This window comes from Aotus nancymaae, unplaced genomic scaffold (assembly GCF_030222135.1).
Source record: "Aotus nancymaae isolate 86718 unplaced genomic scaffold, 86718_ANA_hifiasm-v0.15.2.pri h1tg000014l, whole genome shotgun sequence".
Taxonomy (NCBI): Eukaryota; Metazoa; Chordata; class Mammalia; order Primates; family Aotidae; genus Aotus; species Aotus nancymaae.
Window position 1 is genome coordinate 25,594 of NW_026988425.1, and position 15,513 is coordinate 41,106.

At 44.2% G+C, this 15,513-nt stretch overlaps 1 protein-coding gene across 1 annotated transcript; it reads right to left on the reverse strand.

The window, feature by feature from the left end:
• Nucleotides 1-9,191: 9,191 nt before the first annotated feature.
• Nucleotides 9,192-11,138, reverse strand: LOC135274759 (small ribosomal subunit protein eS7-like). The gene is made up of 4 exons (XM_064375747.1): nt 11,045-11,138; nt 10,845-10,916; nt 10,107-10,250; nt 9,192-9,298 (listed from the first exon to the last, which is right to left on the reverse strand). The coding sequence occupies exons 1-4, from the start codon at nt 11,117-11,119 to the stop codon at nt 9,230-9,232; spliced, it is 360 nt and encodes a 119-aa protein (XP_064231817.1). The 5' UTR covers nt 11,120-11,138; the 3' UTR covers nt 9,192-9,229.
• Between the last annotated feature and the right edge of the window lie 4,375 nt (nt 11,139-15,513).

Genomic DNA, 15,513 nt, shown 5'->3' on the forward strand with positions numbered 1-15,513 from the left:
CAATTTTAGTTCTCTCATTTCTTCTCATGTGGGCACTTATTGCTATATATTTTCCTCTAGAGACTGCTTTAAATGTGTCCCAGAGATTCTGGTATGTGGTGTCTTCATTCTCGTTGGTTTCGAAGAACATCTTTATTTCTGCCTTCATTTCAGTGTTTATCCAGTCAACATTCAGGAGAAAGTTGTTCAATTTCCATGAGGATGTGCGGTTCTGGGTTGGCTTCTGAATTCTGAGTTCTAACTTGATTGCACTGTGGTCTGAGAGACTGTTTGTTATGGTTTCTGTTCTTTTGCATTTGCTGAGGAGTGATTTACTTCCAATTATGTGGTCAATTTTAGAGTAGGTGTGATGTGGTGCTGAGAAGAATGTATATTCTGTAGATTTGGGCTGGAGAGTTCTGTAAATGTCTATTAGGTTTGCTTGTTCCAGGTCTGAGTTCAAGTCCTGGATATCCTTATTAATTTTCTGTCTGGTTGATCTGTCTAATATTGACAATGGTGTGTTGAAGTCTCCCAATATTAATGTGTGGGAGTCTATGTCTCTTTGTAAGTCTTTAAGAACTTGCCTTATGTATCTGGGTGCTCCTGTATTAGGTGCATATATATTTAGGATCGTTAGCTCTTCTTGTTGTATTGATCCTTTTACCATTATGTAATGTCCTTCTTTGTCTCTTTTGATCTTTGTTGCTTTAAAGTCTATTTTATCAGAGATGAGAATTGCAACTCCTGCTTTTTTTTGCTCTCCATTTGCTTGGTAAATCTTCCTCCATCCCTTTATTTTGAGCCTTTGTGTATCCTTGCATGTGAGGTGGGTTTCCTGGATACAGCACACTGATGGGTTTTGGCTTTTTATCCAATTTGCCAGTCTGTGTCTTTTGATTGGGGCATTTAGTCCATTTACATTTAGGGTTAATATTGTTATGTGTGAGTTTAGTCCTGTCATTTTGATGCTAGCTGTCTGTTTTGCCCATTGGTTGATGCAGATTCTTCATTGTGTTGCTGCTCTTTACCATTTCGTGCGTTTTTGGAGTGGCTGGTGCTGGTTGTTTTTTTCTATGTGTAGTGTCTCCTTCAGGAGCTCTTGTAAAGCTGGTCTGGTGGTGATGAAATCTGTGAGTACTTGCTTGTTCACAAAGGATTTTATTTTTCCTTCACTTATGAAGCTTAGTTTGGCTGGATATGAAATTCTGGGTTGAAAGTTCTTTTCTTTAAGGATGTTGAATATCGGCCCCCACTCTCTTCTGGCCTGTAGGGTTTCTGCTGAGAGATCTGCTGTGAGTCTGATGGGTTTCCCTTTGTGGGTAACCCGACCTTTCTCTCTGGCTGCCCTTAGTATTTTCTCCTTCATTTCAACCCTGGTGAATCTGATGATTATGTGCCTTGGGGTTGCTCTTCTAGAGGAATATCTTTGTGGTGTTCTCTGTATTTCCTGGACTTGAATCTTGGCCTGCCTTGCTAGGTTGGGGAAGTTTTCCTGGATAATATCCTGAAGAGTATTTTCCAGCTTGGATGCATTCTCTTCGTCACATTCAGGTACACCTATCAAACGTAGATTAGGTCTTTTCACGTAGTCCCATATTTCTTGTTGACTCTGTTCATTCCTTTTTACCTTGTTTTCTCTAATCTTCCCTTCTCGTTTTATTTCATTGAGTTGATCTTCAACTTCTGATATCCTTTCTTCTGCTTGGTCAATTCTGCTGTTGAAACTTGTACATGCTTCGCGAAGTTCTCGTGTTGTGTTTTTCAGCTCCATCAATTCATTCATATTCCTCTCTAAGTTGTCCATTCTCGTTAGCATTTCATCAAGTCTTTTTTCAAGGTTCTTAGTTTCTTTGCATTGGGTTAGAACATGTTCTTTTAGCTCACAGAAGTTTCTTATTATCCATTTTCTGAAAGCTGATTCTGTCATTTCATCACACTCATTCTCCGTCCAGTCTTGTTCCCGTGCTGGTGAGGAGTTATGCTGCCTTGTAGGGGGAGAGGTGTTCTGTTTTTGGGTGTTTTCATCCTTTTTGCGCTGGTTTCTTCCCATCTTTGTGGATTTATCTGCCTATTGACTTTGTAGTTGCTGTCTTTCTGATTTTGGTAATTTTAAGTCTGCAGCAGCTGAACTCATAAACCCCCTTTTCTTCCCCCCAGGTGTTGTGGCCCAGGGGGTTAGCGCTTTATGCTTTTCAGCTGTGTTGCTACCGTTTTCCCTGCCCACAAGGTGGCAGTCTAGTCACACTCAGCCTGCAGAGGCTTCGCTGAGCTGCTGTGGGCTCCGCCCAGCTTCCGTGTGAGCTTCCCTGCAGTCCTGTGGGTGTAGTTAGAACTGCTTCCGCTATGCTGGCCCGCCCCTGTAGTGATGAAGTCTCTGTAGTGGCGGGTTGTCTTGGTTACGGAAAATTGCCCCGGGATCTGCAGGGTGTTTCCCGATGGAGGACGCCCCTCCCCCACAGAGCTGGACCGTCCTGGGTTCAGCCGTGTTTCCAGAGGGGCCCTCTTTGTCCTGTAATCTCTTGGCTTGCCTCCTTGCCACAGCTCCCCTTGCTGGCCCAGAGGGGACACAGTCTCGTTCGCTTTGTTCAAGGAGCCGCTGCTCCCCGCCCCCCGTACAGGCCGAGCGGCTGCTCCGGTCCAACCAGTGGCGCTGGGAACCCTGGGGAGCTTTACCGCCTGTGAATCTCCTGGTCTGTGGGCAGTTAAAATCTGCTGCCCTGTGTGCCGCTGCGTCAGCTGAAGCAGCGGCTCTGAGATTCGTGGCGCTCCCTTGCCCGGGGGTCTCCTGGCTTGGTTCCCTGCTTCAGCTCCCCTTTCTGGCTCAGAGGGAACTCTGTCTCTCTCGCTCTGCATAAGAAGCCACTGCCCCCCGCCCCAGGGCGTAGGCTGAGCGGCCACTCCGCTCAAACCAGCGGTGCTGGCGACCCGTGGGGCTTTTCCTCCTGTGAATCTCCTGGTCTGTGGGCAGTAAAAGTCCGTCTGGAAATGCGGCGTCCACTCACCCTCTGCGCCTTCTCTCGGAGCTGCAATCCCGACTTCCTCCTAAGCGGCCATCTTGGATAGATCCCCGGAGATGGATTTTTTAATGTCTACTAGGTATACTATTGATAGCCACTCACATCATAGGAAAATCAGAAAATTCAGATTTTTGGGTTTTTTTTGGTACAGAGTCTCACTTTTGTACCAGTCTGGGGTGCCGTGGCGCAATCTCGGCTCACTGCAAACTCCGCCTCCCGGGCTCAAGCGATTCTCCTCAGCCTCCCAAGTAGCTGGGATTACAGGAGCCTGCCACTATGCTTGGATAATTTTTGTATTTTTAGTAGAGACAGGGTTTCACCATGTTGGCCAGGCTGGTCTCGAATTCCTGACCTCAGGTGATCTGCCCACCTCAGCCTCCCAAAGTGCTGGGATTACAGGAGTGAGCCACCACGCCTGGCCCAGAACATTTTTTAAAGGGAAAATTCATGGCCAGGCACGGTGGCTCATGCCTATAATCCCAGTACTCTGGGAGACTGAGGCAGGCAGATCACCAGAGGTCAGGAGTTTGAGACCAGCCTGACCAAAATGGAGAAACTGTCTCTACCAAAAATACAAAATTAGCTGGGTGTGGTGGCAGGCACCTGTAATCCCAGCTACTTGGGAGGCTGAGGCAAGAGAATCGCTTGAACCCGGGAGGTAGATATTGCAGTGAGCCAAGTGAGATCATGCCACTGCACTCCAGCCTGGGCAACAAGAGTGAAATTCAGTCTCAAAAAAGACAACCTGTGTAAATCTTGTTCCCTAAACCAGGGAATCTGTGAATGATACTGGCAAGCTTCACAACCACACCCCAGCCTCCTCAGAGCCAAACGTTCAACCACCTAATCCAATCCAAAGACCCCTGTAACTGCTTCTATGTAATTGCAGTGTAAGCTGATAAAGCCAAGACTGAATTTGCTGGTCGGAGGTGAAGGCGCCTCCGAATTAACACACACCATGTGCCACCCTCTGTGAGGTTAAAAGGATCATCTTCACGGCCCCTCTGAGGACTCTCAGCTTATAGAGCTGAGGTTGAGTCCAGCTTAATGAAGGACATACTTAAAAATCTCTGGCACTAATTAGCTACTGCTTTGAAAAGAACTCTATTACAGAAATTTACTACATATCATGAAGTAGGTAATGTCACTTTATATGCCAGAAAACTGAGGCTAGCATGGCGGCACCCACAGAAAATTACAATCTTAGGATTACACTCAAGTAAAAATATGCATCACCTGCAGCAAATCAGATCAGTTCCCAGGTTTATGGCCACAGAAACTGAGATGTTTCCTTTACCCTCCTCCAGCATTTTCTTAAGACCAATACGCTAGATGAGATGACAGGCATGAAGCCTCCAGAAAACGACTAAACACAGATGGCCAGGAAAGTGGGAGGAGCTCCATGCTGGAAAAGGGTGAGAATAGGTCTGCAGAACCCGGGCCTAAGTAAATACCTCGTTCCAGAGAAAACAAGGCAACCCCAACAGGCACAGGGCATAGTCAGCAGAAACGGGGATGGGACCGATGGACTACTGAGGATAAAGGGCCAGCCTTGGTAACTGCTTGCCAGGGCACCCTCCTCACTCACCCACTCACCTACAAAGGCCTCAGCCAAGTATGAACAAGAGCACTTGCCCAAGGTTTGAAGCATCCAGTATGCCCGCACCACATTCATTCTGCCTCTGCCACAGCAGCAGGAGTCTGGCCCTCACTTGCAAAATGGGAAAATACTATCATGGCCCCTCAAAGGCTTCCCAGAATTAAGTCTACCTGAAGGAGTAATTTGATGCAAACGTGTTATTTGTGGCTGTTCAGTAAGATTTCTTCTTCACCCTATATAAGCAGGAAGGGAAGTTTTACGAGGTAATTTCAAGGCTTCTCCATACCTGAAAGTAACTCGGCACAAAGCCGAAACTGAGGCAATAATTCTCTTGAGGCGTCTGCTCCACTCTACAAAGACCTGGTACAATCAGTCACCTAATGTTCCTCCAGGGTCCCAACTTCAGAGCTTTCGTTTCACCCAATGCCTTTATATTTGATGAACTGGAAACCTAAGTTAGTGGGGAACTGGACTACTCAAGTCTACACACCATCTAGCAAATACCAAATCTGTTAATCAGACCCTTACATTTAACTTGTGAAAGTCCATTTAACACCTAACATGGATTTACGTATAAAAAATTCAATGAATCTGAGGGAACGAGAAGTGGAGTTGTTGTTTAATGAGTAATTTCAGTTCTACAAGATGAATGAAAAAGTTCCAGAGATCTGTTTCCCAACTTTGTAGAAACACGTTCTTAGGCTACTGAGCCATAAACTTAAAAATGGGTAAAACGATAAATTTTACTTACATCACAGTAAAAAACAGTGCCTGGTCTGCTTTTAGTTTGAACCATGCAAAAGTGCCGATATTCAGCTATTTCTGAGTATCACGTGATGACACCTTACATCACATCCCAAATACAAGCAGAACCTCACAGGCGTCAAGCTTCCTCGCACAGACACCCTCCTGCTGAAATCCTCCAGCCCACACAGGACGCTACTGGTACTGAGGACCGCTGTGCACAGATGAATGTGGGATTCTGAAAAACAAGCCTGAAACAGAGTACTGTGAATATATTTTTTATTTAGTCATTCTGTTTACAATTGAAACTCTGGGAATTCAAAATTAACATCCTTGCCCGTGAGCCTCTTATAGACACCAGAAAAAGTTTCAACCTACAAGAAAAGAAAGAATTCATCACAAAACTTTGAAAATACACACTCAGCTTAAAACCTAATCGTTTTGCGAAACGGTGCCCTCTATGATTTTCCTCCTCAGCAACCGAGTACTGAGAAGATAAGGAATACTCAGGCATGCACGCAGCAGTCTTCCGACCGGGGACAAGCGCCTCTCCAATGTCACGTGACAGGACTCTACACCACTCTGCTCCTCCGTGCCACACGGACAAAGCCACCAGGGGACCCCAGCAGTCGTCCACATGGCTATGTCCTGATCAGTTATGACAACTAATACCATCATCATCACCCACCCCTAACTTACCAAGAATACACAGCCTAACTAAAACTCAGACCACAGAATTGTTCTGCTTCCAAAAGGTATAGAGAATTTCAAGTGTTCAATTCTTGAAACATCTCCATTTCAAACCTGACACATAATCCAAAGGACAGCAGGCTGAAGTGCGGGTGAAAAGAGCTGGCCCTGAGTGTACAGTCATTGCTCTGGGGGCGCATGAAGCAGGTGACACTACAATCCGCTCTCACTGTGGCTGAACCTTTCCATGGGAACGTGTTGACCTGTTACCTTGTGTTCCACATTGTTCTGCTGTGCTTTGTCCAAATGAACCTCTATGAGCCGGCTGCCATCCAGTTTCACGCGGATTCTCTTGCCCACAATTTCACTTGGGAAGACCAGGTCCTCAAGGATTGCATCGTGCACAGCTGTCAGTGTACGGCTAAAAGAATAGTTAAAAAGTAAGTGGCCTAGCAATGCCCGCCTTCCAATTCCAGAGGGCACCTCTTAACTGAAAATGCAAATCCCAGATTCCTGAAGTCAAATTAACCCTCGCTTTCAAATAAGCTTGCTATACTTCATGTACCAAACTAAAGCCTGTGCCTACCTAGAATAGGGTAACAGCTTACTGATTTATTTTAAAAGCTTAGTCAATTTTAAATGTTACTCTGGGGTAAGCTACAAACTCACCAAGGCAGTATGAGTGACCGTCTCAATGTGAGATTAGTGAGGCCTTTTATACATCTTTATTTTCACTTGTTTGATTTCTTAACTAAATCACTACAACAACCTTTTGCTCATCTACAAAACCACCCCCCCTTCCAATGTCAAGGTAATCTTTCTAAAAAACTGATATGATCATGTAATTTACCTATAAAAGACCCTTCAAGAGCTCTCCTAGACAGAACTCCAAGATACCATCAAAACTCCTTGTTCTCCAGGATCAAATGAGGCAACATTCCATCCCAAGGCACTGTTCCATCACCAGCTCCAGGACAGCTGCCCCTCCCCGCATGACGGTCTGTGATTTTCAACCCATCAGCGTCACAAAAGCTGCCAGTGCAATCTTGCTCCTCATCTGAGTATCTCTATCAAATTCAAAACCTACCTACCTGCTACCTGACAAATGAGGAGTTTCAATTAACTGCAGGCTTTTGGGACAGCTACCACGTACCATGAGACATGAGGAGTAAGTCGAGACAGTTCTTAGCTTCAGCGTTTCCGGAGCTGCCTTGTACATGGTTATCTGTCTAGGTCTCACCCCACAGTAGCTAACAGGAACACTATAGTCTACTCATTTGTATTTCCTATCTGGCAGCATCCATATACACCATTTCTAGTAGCTCTCAATTTTACTGCCAACATCTTAATGTTCCACAGCCACAAAGGGCAAAAGCTGGAACAAAGTCCAGTCCCCAAAGTCCTCATCACCTTTCAGAACTCATTAATTAAGCACATTCTTCCAATATTAGGAAAGCACCCAATATGGAAACCAGATTCCAATGTTATCTACTATCTTTTTAAATGGGGAGCAATGGCACCACACGTCAACTACCACAAACCACAGGGGCTGGAGCGCTTCAGAGGAAAACCCTGCTATACCCGAAAACTGGATCAATTTCGGCATTTAACCTGAGTTAGATAAAGGTAGCCGTGTGGAACGGGGAAAATAAATCTGAAAGTAGGAAGCCAGATTGGAAAAGTGGTAGAATCACTACGACCTACCAACCAGGCTTAGTGTGAAGGAGGAAAGGCTTTCAGCGTACACGCTGGATCACACCAGAAACACTGTGAAGCCTTCGTCTGAGAAAATCTGGAAAATACGGATTTGTACTGAGAGGGAACTGAAGCTATAGATTTGAAGGACAGTCCTTTAGCTGTGTAGAAAGCAAAGGGACTGGTTTTTTTTTTTTCCTTTTTTTTTTTGAGACAGAATCTTGCTCTGTCACCCAGGCTAAAATGCAGTGGTGCTATCTCAGCTCAGTGCAATCTCCACCTCCCTGTTTTTTTTATTTTTATTTGTTATTATTTTTTTATTTGGGCATACCAGCATCCAGATTGGGTTTAAGCAATAACTCTCCTGCCTCAGCCTCCTGAGTAATTGGGATTACAGGCGCCCACCACCACACCCGGCTCTTTTTGTATTTTTGGTAGAGCCGAAGTCTCACTATGTAGGCCAGGCTGGTCTTGAACTCCTGACCTCAGGTGATCCGCCCACCTCAGCCTCCCAAAGTGCTGGGACCACAGGCGTGAGCCACCGCACCCGGCCCAACGGGCGTTTTATACTCATTTCCTAACTCAGGTTATCAGAACTAAGTTTCCAAAACCCTCTTTTTAAGTGTCATGATTTTTAAAAATTACATTTTCTAGGTCACAGAATTCTAGTTCTAGAAAACCTGGCACGTACCTTTCCGCATACCATAATTCAATCCAATAACACGTTACCAGATTCACAACACTTTCTATTTTCTAGTGGTTTTCAGAACCAGACTGAATTTTTTTAAAAAAATCTTAACATTACTAGGTTTAGCTGCAATGAGCAAATTCTCCAAGCCCGGACCAGTTTTCTCATCCACTGAGGACAGCAATACAAATTATACATTTCACAGGGCACAGGCACAGCGACATTTGTCTTCTCAAACCCATGCCTAGGCAAGAGTCCTCAGGGATCTAATAGTTCCCATTTGTAAAACAATGTACAGAGACTAACAAAATACCAAAAGATCTAGTTAAAGACAACGACCAATATTTGAGTTTATGCCAGATAACCTGTAAGTCAATCAAGTTCACGTATCATTTCCACTGGCATCTTCAACTGCAGTGATGTTTTAACCTGTGATGTCGTCACCAAAATCCACCTTCGTTTTTCACTTCCAATCCAGAGCAAAAATAAAAATCCAAGCCCACGTCCACTATGTCTAGCAGGCTTCATCACACAGAATGAGTTCCTTCTCATCATTCCTATCCTGTGCACAAACAATCGGAGGAAATCGTCTCATCTTGTGACAGCACTGACCCACTAGATGTAAAATGACTATGAGAATACACTTGTTTTACATCTGAAATTCTAAAACACATCACGTGCAACTGTAGAGGAAACCAAATGCTGTCACTCAAAAATCCCCACTTGAGTATCTTCTGTTTTTATAAACTAAAACTTACACAAAGTGAGTTGTTAATAAGAGAGGTACACACATTTCTGAAACTACTAAAATACTCACCTCCTGGGACGCTTTTGTTTATTTTTTGTACGGCTTTTTCGAGTTGGCTTAGGCAGAATTCTCCTCTGTAAAGTAAAAATTACCATGTGACAAAATTAAGACCTTAAATTTACAAAAAACCGAAACTGTCAAACTGCTTTAAAAGCAAGAAGAATGGCAGGGTTAAGTTCAAAGTTCGAGAAAGCTGCACAACCTAGACCAAACAATTTACCGAGAAAATCCTTCTATGGAGTTACTTCCTGATCCTAGAGTAACTCAGAATCCACAGATTCTATTAATAAGCCAGTGGTAAAAAACCTCCCAGATATGCCTTTCCCCATGCCTGTTGAGCCAGAATAAATACTACTTCTTTTCTTCCTGATCAATCCTGGCACTTCATTCCCCATCGACTTCAGTTCACGCCAAAGCCAGATCTGAACTGTAACAGGTTTCTTAGATTGATCATCTCGGTAAGCAACACACCACACTTGTGAAATGTAATTTTAACTGCAGGAAATCATTTCTATAACTCAAAACACAGCAGACTGTCACTTTACAGATTTCTTGTTTCAACTCTTAATTAAAAAGTGTACTTTATCTTTCTTTTTAAACCTTCTTATTTTTCTGTTTCTGTAGACAGGGTCTCACCATGTTCCCCAGGCTGGTCTACAGTGATCCACCCGCCTCCACCTCGCAGTGCTGGAAGGAGCCCATGAGCCCCCACGCCCTGCCTGTTACTTTATCTTTCTACCCAGTGCAATCAACTTACCTAGCAGCCTGCCACTTCGGATTCATGAAAGGATTCCTTTCATGACTCCAACTACCAGTGCAGTCTAAACACAAGCAATTTTAGCAAAATTCAAGAAGAGAAACATGTAACAGCAGAACAGATACCTGAGCGATAAAGACAACATGTTTCCCACTGAACTTTTTCTCCAATTCGCGTACTAGCCGGACTTGGATTTTCTGGAAAGATTTTAGTTGAGGAACGGGAACAAAGATTATGATAGCTTTCCGGCCACCACCAACTTCAATTTCCTAAAGAAAAAAAAAAAAAAATCCCCTTTGTTAACTCCTTCAGAAAGTAAAAAACGTTGTGGTCAAATTAGTCTAAGAAGACCTCATCATCAACGTCGTAGCTGCACTACGAACGAATACTAGTGTTGAGTTAATGTTCAGGGCAACCTTCGGAGATGTTCTCATCTCTCACCAATCTTCCTATTTCCTTATTCCAGGAAGAAGGGAGAATGAGCAGGCCTGAGGTCAATTACTGCCACTTCTGCACGCCCGCATGCGGCAACTCTGGGCTAAGTGTAGAGAAGTCTGCATCCTAGGAGCTCCCCAAAGCTCTTTGCTGTATCTATCATTCAGTCAGAGCTAATAAGGTCCCAAACGGGCCCAGGCCCTCCCTGCTCCACGTTGACAGCGACAGCTTAAAGTGCAGGGGACCTGCAACCCCACTCCCTGCACCGGGGCGGTATCACTCCCTAACACGGCGGAGACTGAGTTCAGGTGAGGCAGCCGGGCGGCAAGTCATCAACAACCGTAACCCAAGGCGTGCAACAACCCTCCCAGGCAGTGCGCGGGGGACGCGCCGCGACCTCCCTTCCAGCCGACGGAGCCCCAGCTTACCTTGGCTGCCGTAATATTCAGCTCCCTGAGCTGAGCCTTGAGGTCCGAGTTCATCTCCAGCTCCAGAAGAGCCTAAGAAGCAAACAGCAGGGCCGACCCTCAGCGCGCGTCCGAGCACCCCGGGCCCCGCACACACGCGGCCGCCTTCCCTCCAGGGCGGGGAGCCTCCGCCCACCCCGGACCCCGGGGAACCCTCTCACCTGGGAGATGCCGGACTCGAACTCGTCTGGCTTCTCGCCATTGGGCTTCACGATCTTGGCGCTCGAACTGAACATGGCTTTCTCCTGGGAGAACAGGAGGCACAGCGGTCAGCGTTACGCGGCCCGGGCTGCAGGCGCCGCTGGCTCGCCCTCCTGCCCGCACCGCACCGCACCGCACCCCACCGCGCCCCACCGCACCGCACCCCGCTCCCTGGCCCGGCCCCGCTCGCCCCGCAGAAGCCATCGGAGGGCACATGCCGGGGAATCGGCTGTATCTCCACCCGGTGAGCAAGGCCCGCCGCTCCAGGGATGACTCCAGAAGGCGTCTTCTTCAACACAGGCAAAAAAGTCCGACCCGACCGGTGACAACCAACAGGATGGCATTAACGTGAGACATGAAGAGCCGCAGGGTCTATCGCCTGGGGAAGAGCATTCCAGACAGGAAGGAACTCATTCTGAATGATCCGGCTGTGGACAAGTAATTTAATCAGAGCTTCAGTTTCCTCTTCTGTCAAATGTCATGCAAGAGTTATTTTCTGCCGTGGGCCAGTCACTGTGAAAAATGCAAAAACATTACACTAGGTGCCCTCTCAGGATTCCCAGCCACGTTTACTGAGCAGAGATGGTATTCATCTCACATTTTTAATGCTAGCTATGCTCCCAGCTCATGCTTCTCTAACGATGTTTTTTAAAAAGGGCAAGTGACTATCTCCTTGGAAAATTAAGGGATAACTTGAGGTTTTTTTCCGAATAGAAAGGAAACTACAGCTGCATCTACAATCTCATGTGGGCAGTCATTCTGAGGCCCCTTGTGGAACTGGCTGCATTTCCTTACTCCACATGCACTTGTCGACCTGGCTTTTATCTCTGCTGCTCTATAAAAGTAACAATCTAAAAGTTCATCCGGTTCATCTTTCTCTGTGAACCTATGAATTGAGAAAAAATTAAAGTTCTTTCTGGTTTCCAGTCCTTTGTTGAATGGGAATGGTGAGCAAGGACACCCGTGCCTTGTTCCCCATCTGAGGGGAAAGCATTCAGTCTTTCTCCATTGAGGATAATATTAGCTCTAGGGTCTTTGCAGATTTTTTTAATGTAATTCAGGAAATTCTCCTCTATTCCTGCATTTCTGAGGTTTTTTTTTAAATCATGAATGGATGTTGGAATATGTCAAATGCTTTGTGTCTATGAACTAATATAACGATGTGAGTTTTTCTTCTTAGCCTGTTAATATGCTGGACTACAAACTCCACTTGGTCATGACATATAATTATTTTCCAAATTGCTGCATGTAATCATTGAGGATTTTTTTGTATCTGTGTAAGGAAGGAAAACAGGGTCTGGAGGCAGGAACATAAGGCCGACTCACACTTCAGCCGTGACAGGAAATACCCTCTCCATAGTAAATGACTTTATAACTTCATTTCATCCTCCTCATTTACGTAGGGCATACCCCAAGTAACCAGTGGAATCCTCTAGAGGATATTTAAACTCCCAGAAATTCTGTAACAGGCCTTTAGGCCCCTGTGCCCGGGCTGCTCCCACGCTGGAGTGCACTTTCATTTGCTGTACATCGATGAGACTCAGCCACTATTCTCCCTGGATGCTCAGATGGTCTCAGTTGTGGCCAGGACGGGCCCCTCTTAGATAAGCACCTGAGTCTTGTCATCTCCATGAATGTCTGAACATAGTCTCGTTTACTGGCATAAGATGTTCCAGGCTCCTCTTGTAATTTTCTGCCTGAGACATAGAATGAGCCTTTTTTCCTAGAAGTGCTGATACTTTTTTTTTTTCCAAAAAATAGTACTGGAGATCAGAATCTTCACAGCAGAAAGCATTGTGGGGGTCCTCATAAGCCATTTCAGTGGACAGAGCTTAAAAACATGCATTTAAAATAATTGTTTTGTAAAAGATACAAGTTCACAGTGACATTCTCAATCCACTTCTAACAGGACGGTTCCTTCTGAAAGCCTCAGCTCTATCATAGCATCTCTTTGTCTCCTGTAATAAAAAACTTGATAAACACAAAAATACAATTACTTACTTGCTTTATCTGACAATATGAGAGAATACATTCAAAGTAACAATTCAGGCGGGCCGCAGTGGCTCACACCTGTAATCCCAGCACTTTGGGAGGCCGGAGTATATGGATCACTTGAGGTCAGGAGACTAGCCTGGCCAATATGGTAAAGCCCCATCTCTATTAAAAATACAAAAATTAGCCAGGTGTTGTGGTACATGCCTGTAGTCCCAGCTACCTGGGAGGCTGAGGCATGAGAATAGCTTGAACCCAACAGGCGGAGGTTGCACTGCACTCCAGCCTGGACAACAGAGTGAGACTTTGTCTCAAAAACAATAGAAAGCAATCATGCGGTCAGTCTGTTATCCCCGCTTCTCCAGCACCCAGTGTGTAGTCTCACCTTCCCCTTTCCCATATTTGTAATTCCCTTTTATCTTGTTTTATACATAGCCTTTAAATATGCTTTGAATTAGATAAAAGTTGCTCACTTTTTTTTTTTTATTAAAGACACACTTTTTGTTTTGGCAAGAATGTTTTCCTACAATATATGCTTATTGGAAAATACTCAAATAATGAAATATCTATTATTTAACTTTATATTCTAAATTATGACAAGTTTGTCTACAAGTATCCCATTACATTTACCTAATTATTTTAATTGCTTACCTGGATTATTTATGAAAAGAGTCATTATTTACAGTTATAAAACTCTCATTGCAAAATTATAACTAAAACAGTGAAAAGAAGATCTGACCTAACTGGCTCCATTTTGCTCATAACCTCCAAGTTGTCTTCATTCATTCCCAGGCATAGGCCAAGCTAACGTTGGGAGGAACTTGGTTTACAATTTAGCTTTGAAACAAAGGCAGTAACAGTCCTTTCCTTATTGTCTGTGGACTACACTGCCAAAAGTCACTGGATTAGAAGTGTTAGTAATTTTAGTAAATTCAGGATGCAGCTATTTTCACTGAACCCATATCAATGTCTTACTTACTAAAAATTACTCAAGTAAAGATAATTCTTTTTGGGGCTGGGTTTATAGTTTTGAAACCCCAGTGCCAAATTTTGACACCTTATAGTATTTGGCAGGAATATGTATGAAACTGCTTGATTACTAAATGTAAACAAAAATGTATGCTGTCAATCCTTCAGACATTTCTCATATTACTTCACCAATAATGTTAAAGCTAGCTTATCTATTAAAGATTCTACTTAAGTTACATAAACTTGAAAAAGCATTTAATGAGTCTTTTTTAGTATCTAACTTAAGCCCTTTTATTTTTCTTTAAGCCAATTAATTAGAGTTCTTTTATATATTTTTAGCAGTGGAACTTTCTGTACACAACACGTAAATACACATAAAAATCTATTATCCATGCCCATGGAAGTACAAACTGCCTTTGCAAAATTATAACTGAGGAAATTATGAGAGTGAAAGAAATCAAACCTAACCAACTCTGTCTTGCTTCTAACACTTAAGCTGTCTTTGTCCATTCCTGGGTGTAAGCTGAACTAGCTTTGGGAAGGAATTTAGTTCATGGTTTGACTCTGAAACCAAATTGGTAACAGCCCTTTCCCAACAAGAACCCCTCTTGCCTGGGGACCAACCTGCCTTTGCAAGACTAACATATTAGCTACAAGATTAGAAATTACAGTTTAGGGGTCATGCAGTCTCTGCTCCAAAAGTCTGAACTTCCCCAAATTGCTCCTGTGGGTAACATCACAATTGTAAAGCCTAAGATAAGTGCTTGATATATGCTGCAGACCCTGCCCAGGCGGGTAATCTGACCCAACCACCAGTTGTGCCATCATACCCATGAACAGAAGACAGCAAGAAAACATCACTTCAACCTCCTGTGATTCCATCTCCAACCTGATCGATCCCCACTTCCCAAGCCCCTACCTACCAATTGTCTTCCTCTGGTTCCCGAATGCTGGTGGAGATTGACTTGAGTAATACATTCCCATCTGCCACAGTTGGCTCTGCATGAGTTGCTCTTTCTCCACTGCAAATCCCCTATCTTTATAAATCAGCTCTGCATAGGCAGCTGGCAAGGTGAACCCACGGGGCTGTTACAGGACATTTTATAGATTTAAAGACCCCCCCCTTTTTTTTTTCCTATCTTAGACTTTGAGATTCTTAATAGCCTGTTTCACAACCCTAGGCAGTTGTCAGCTAAATAGCCTTAAATTTGAACATTAAAGAAAATAACTCAGTTGAAAATCAAATGGCAAAACTTAGATCATGAACAACAGAAAGAAAAACTCTGGTGGTGCTAGGCGGAGACACTCATATTTTTCGTTAAGCAAAATTAAACATAAAATTAAACTATGCTCTTCCTTAAAAACCCAAGAGTAATTCCTAATAATCCAAAAAGAAGGAATCCTTCCCAAATCATTTTATGAGACCAACATCATCCTGATACCAAAACCCGGCAGAGACTCAACAAGA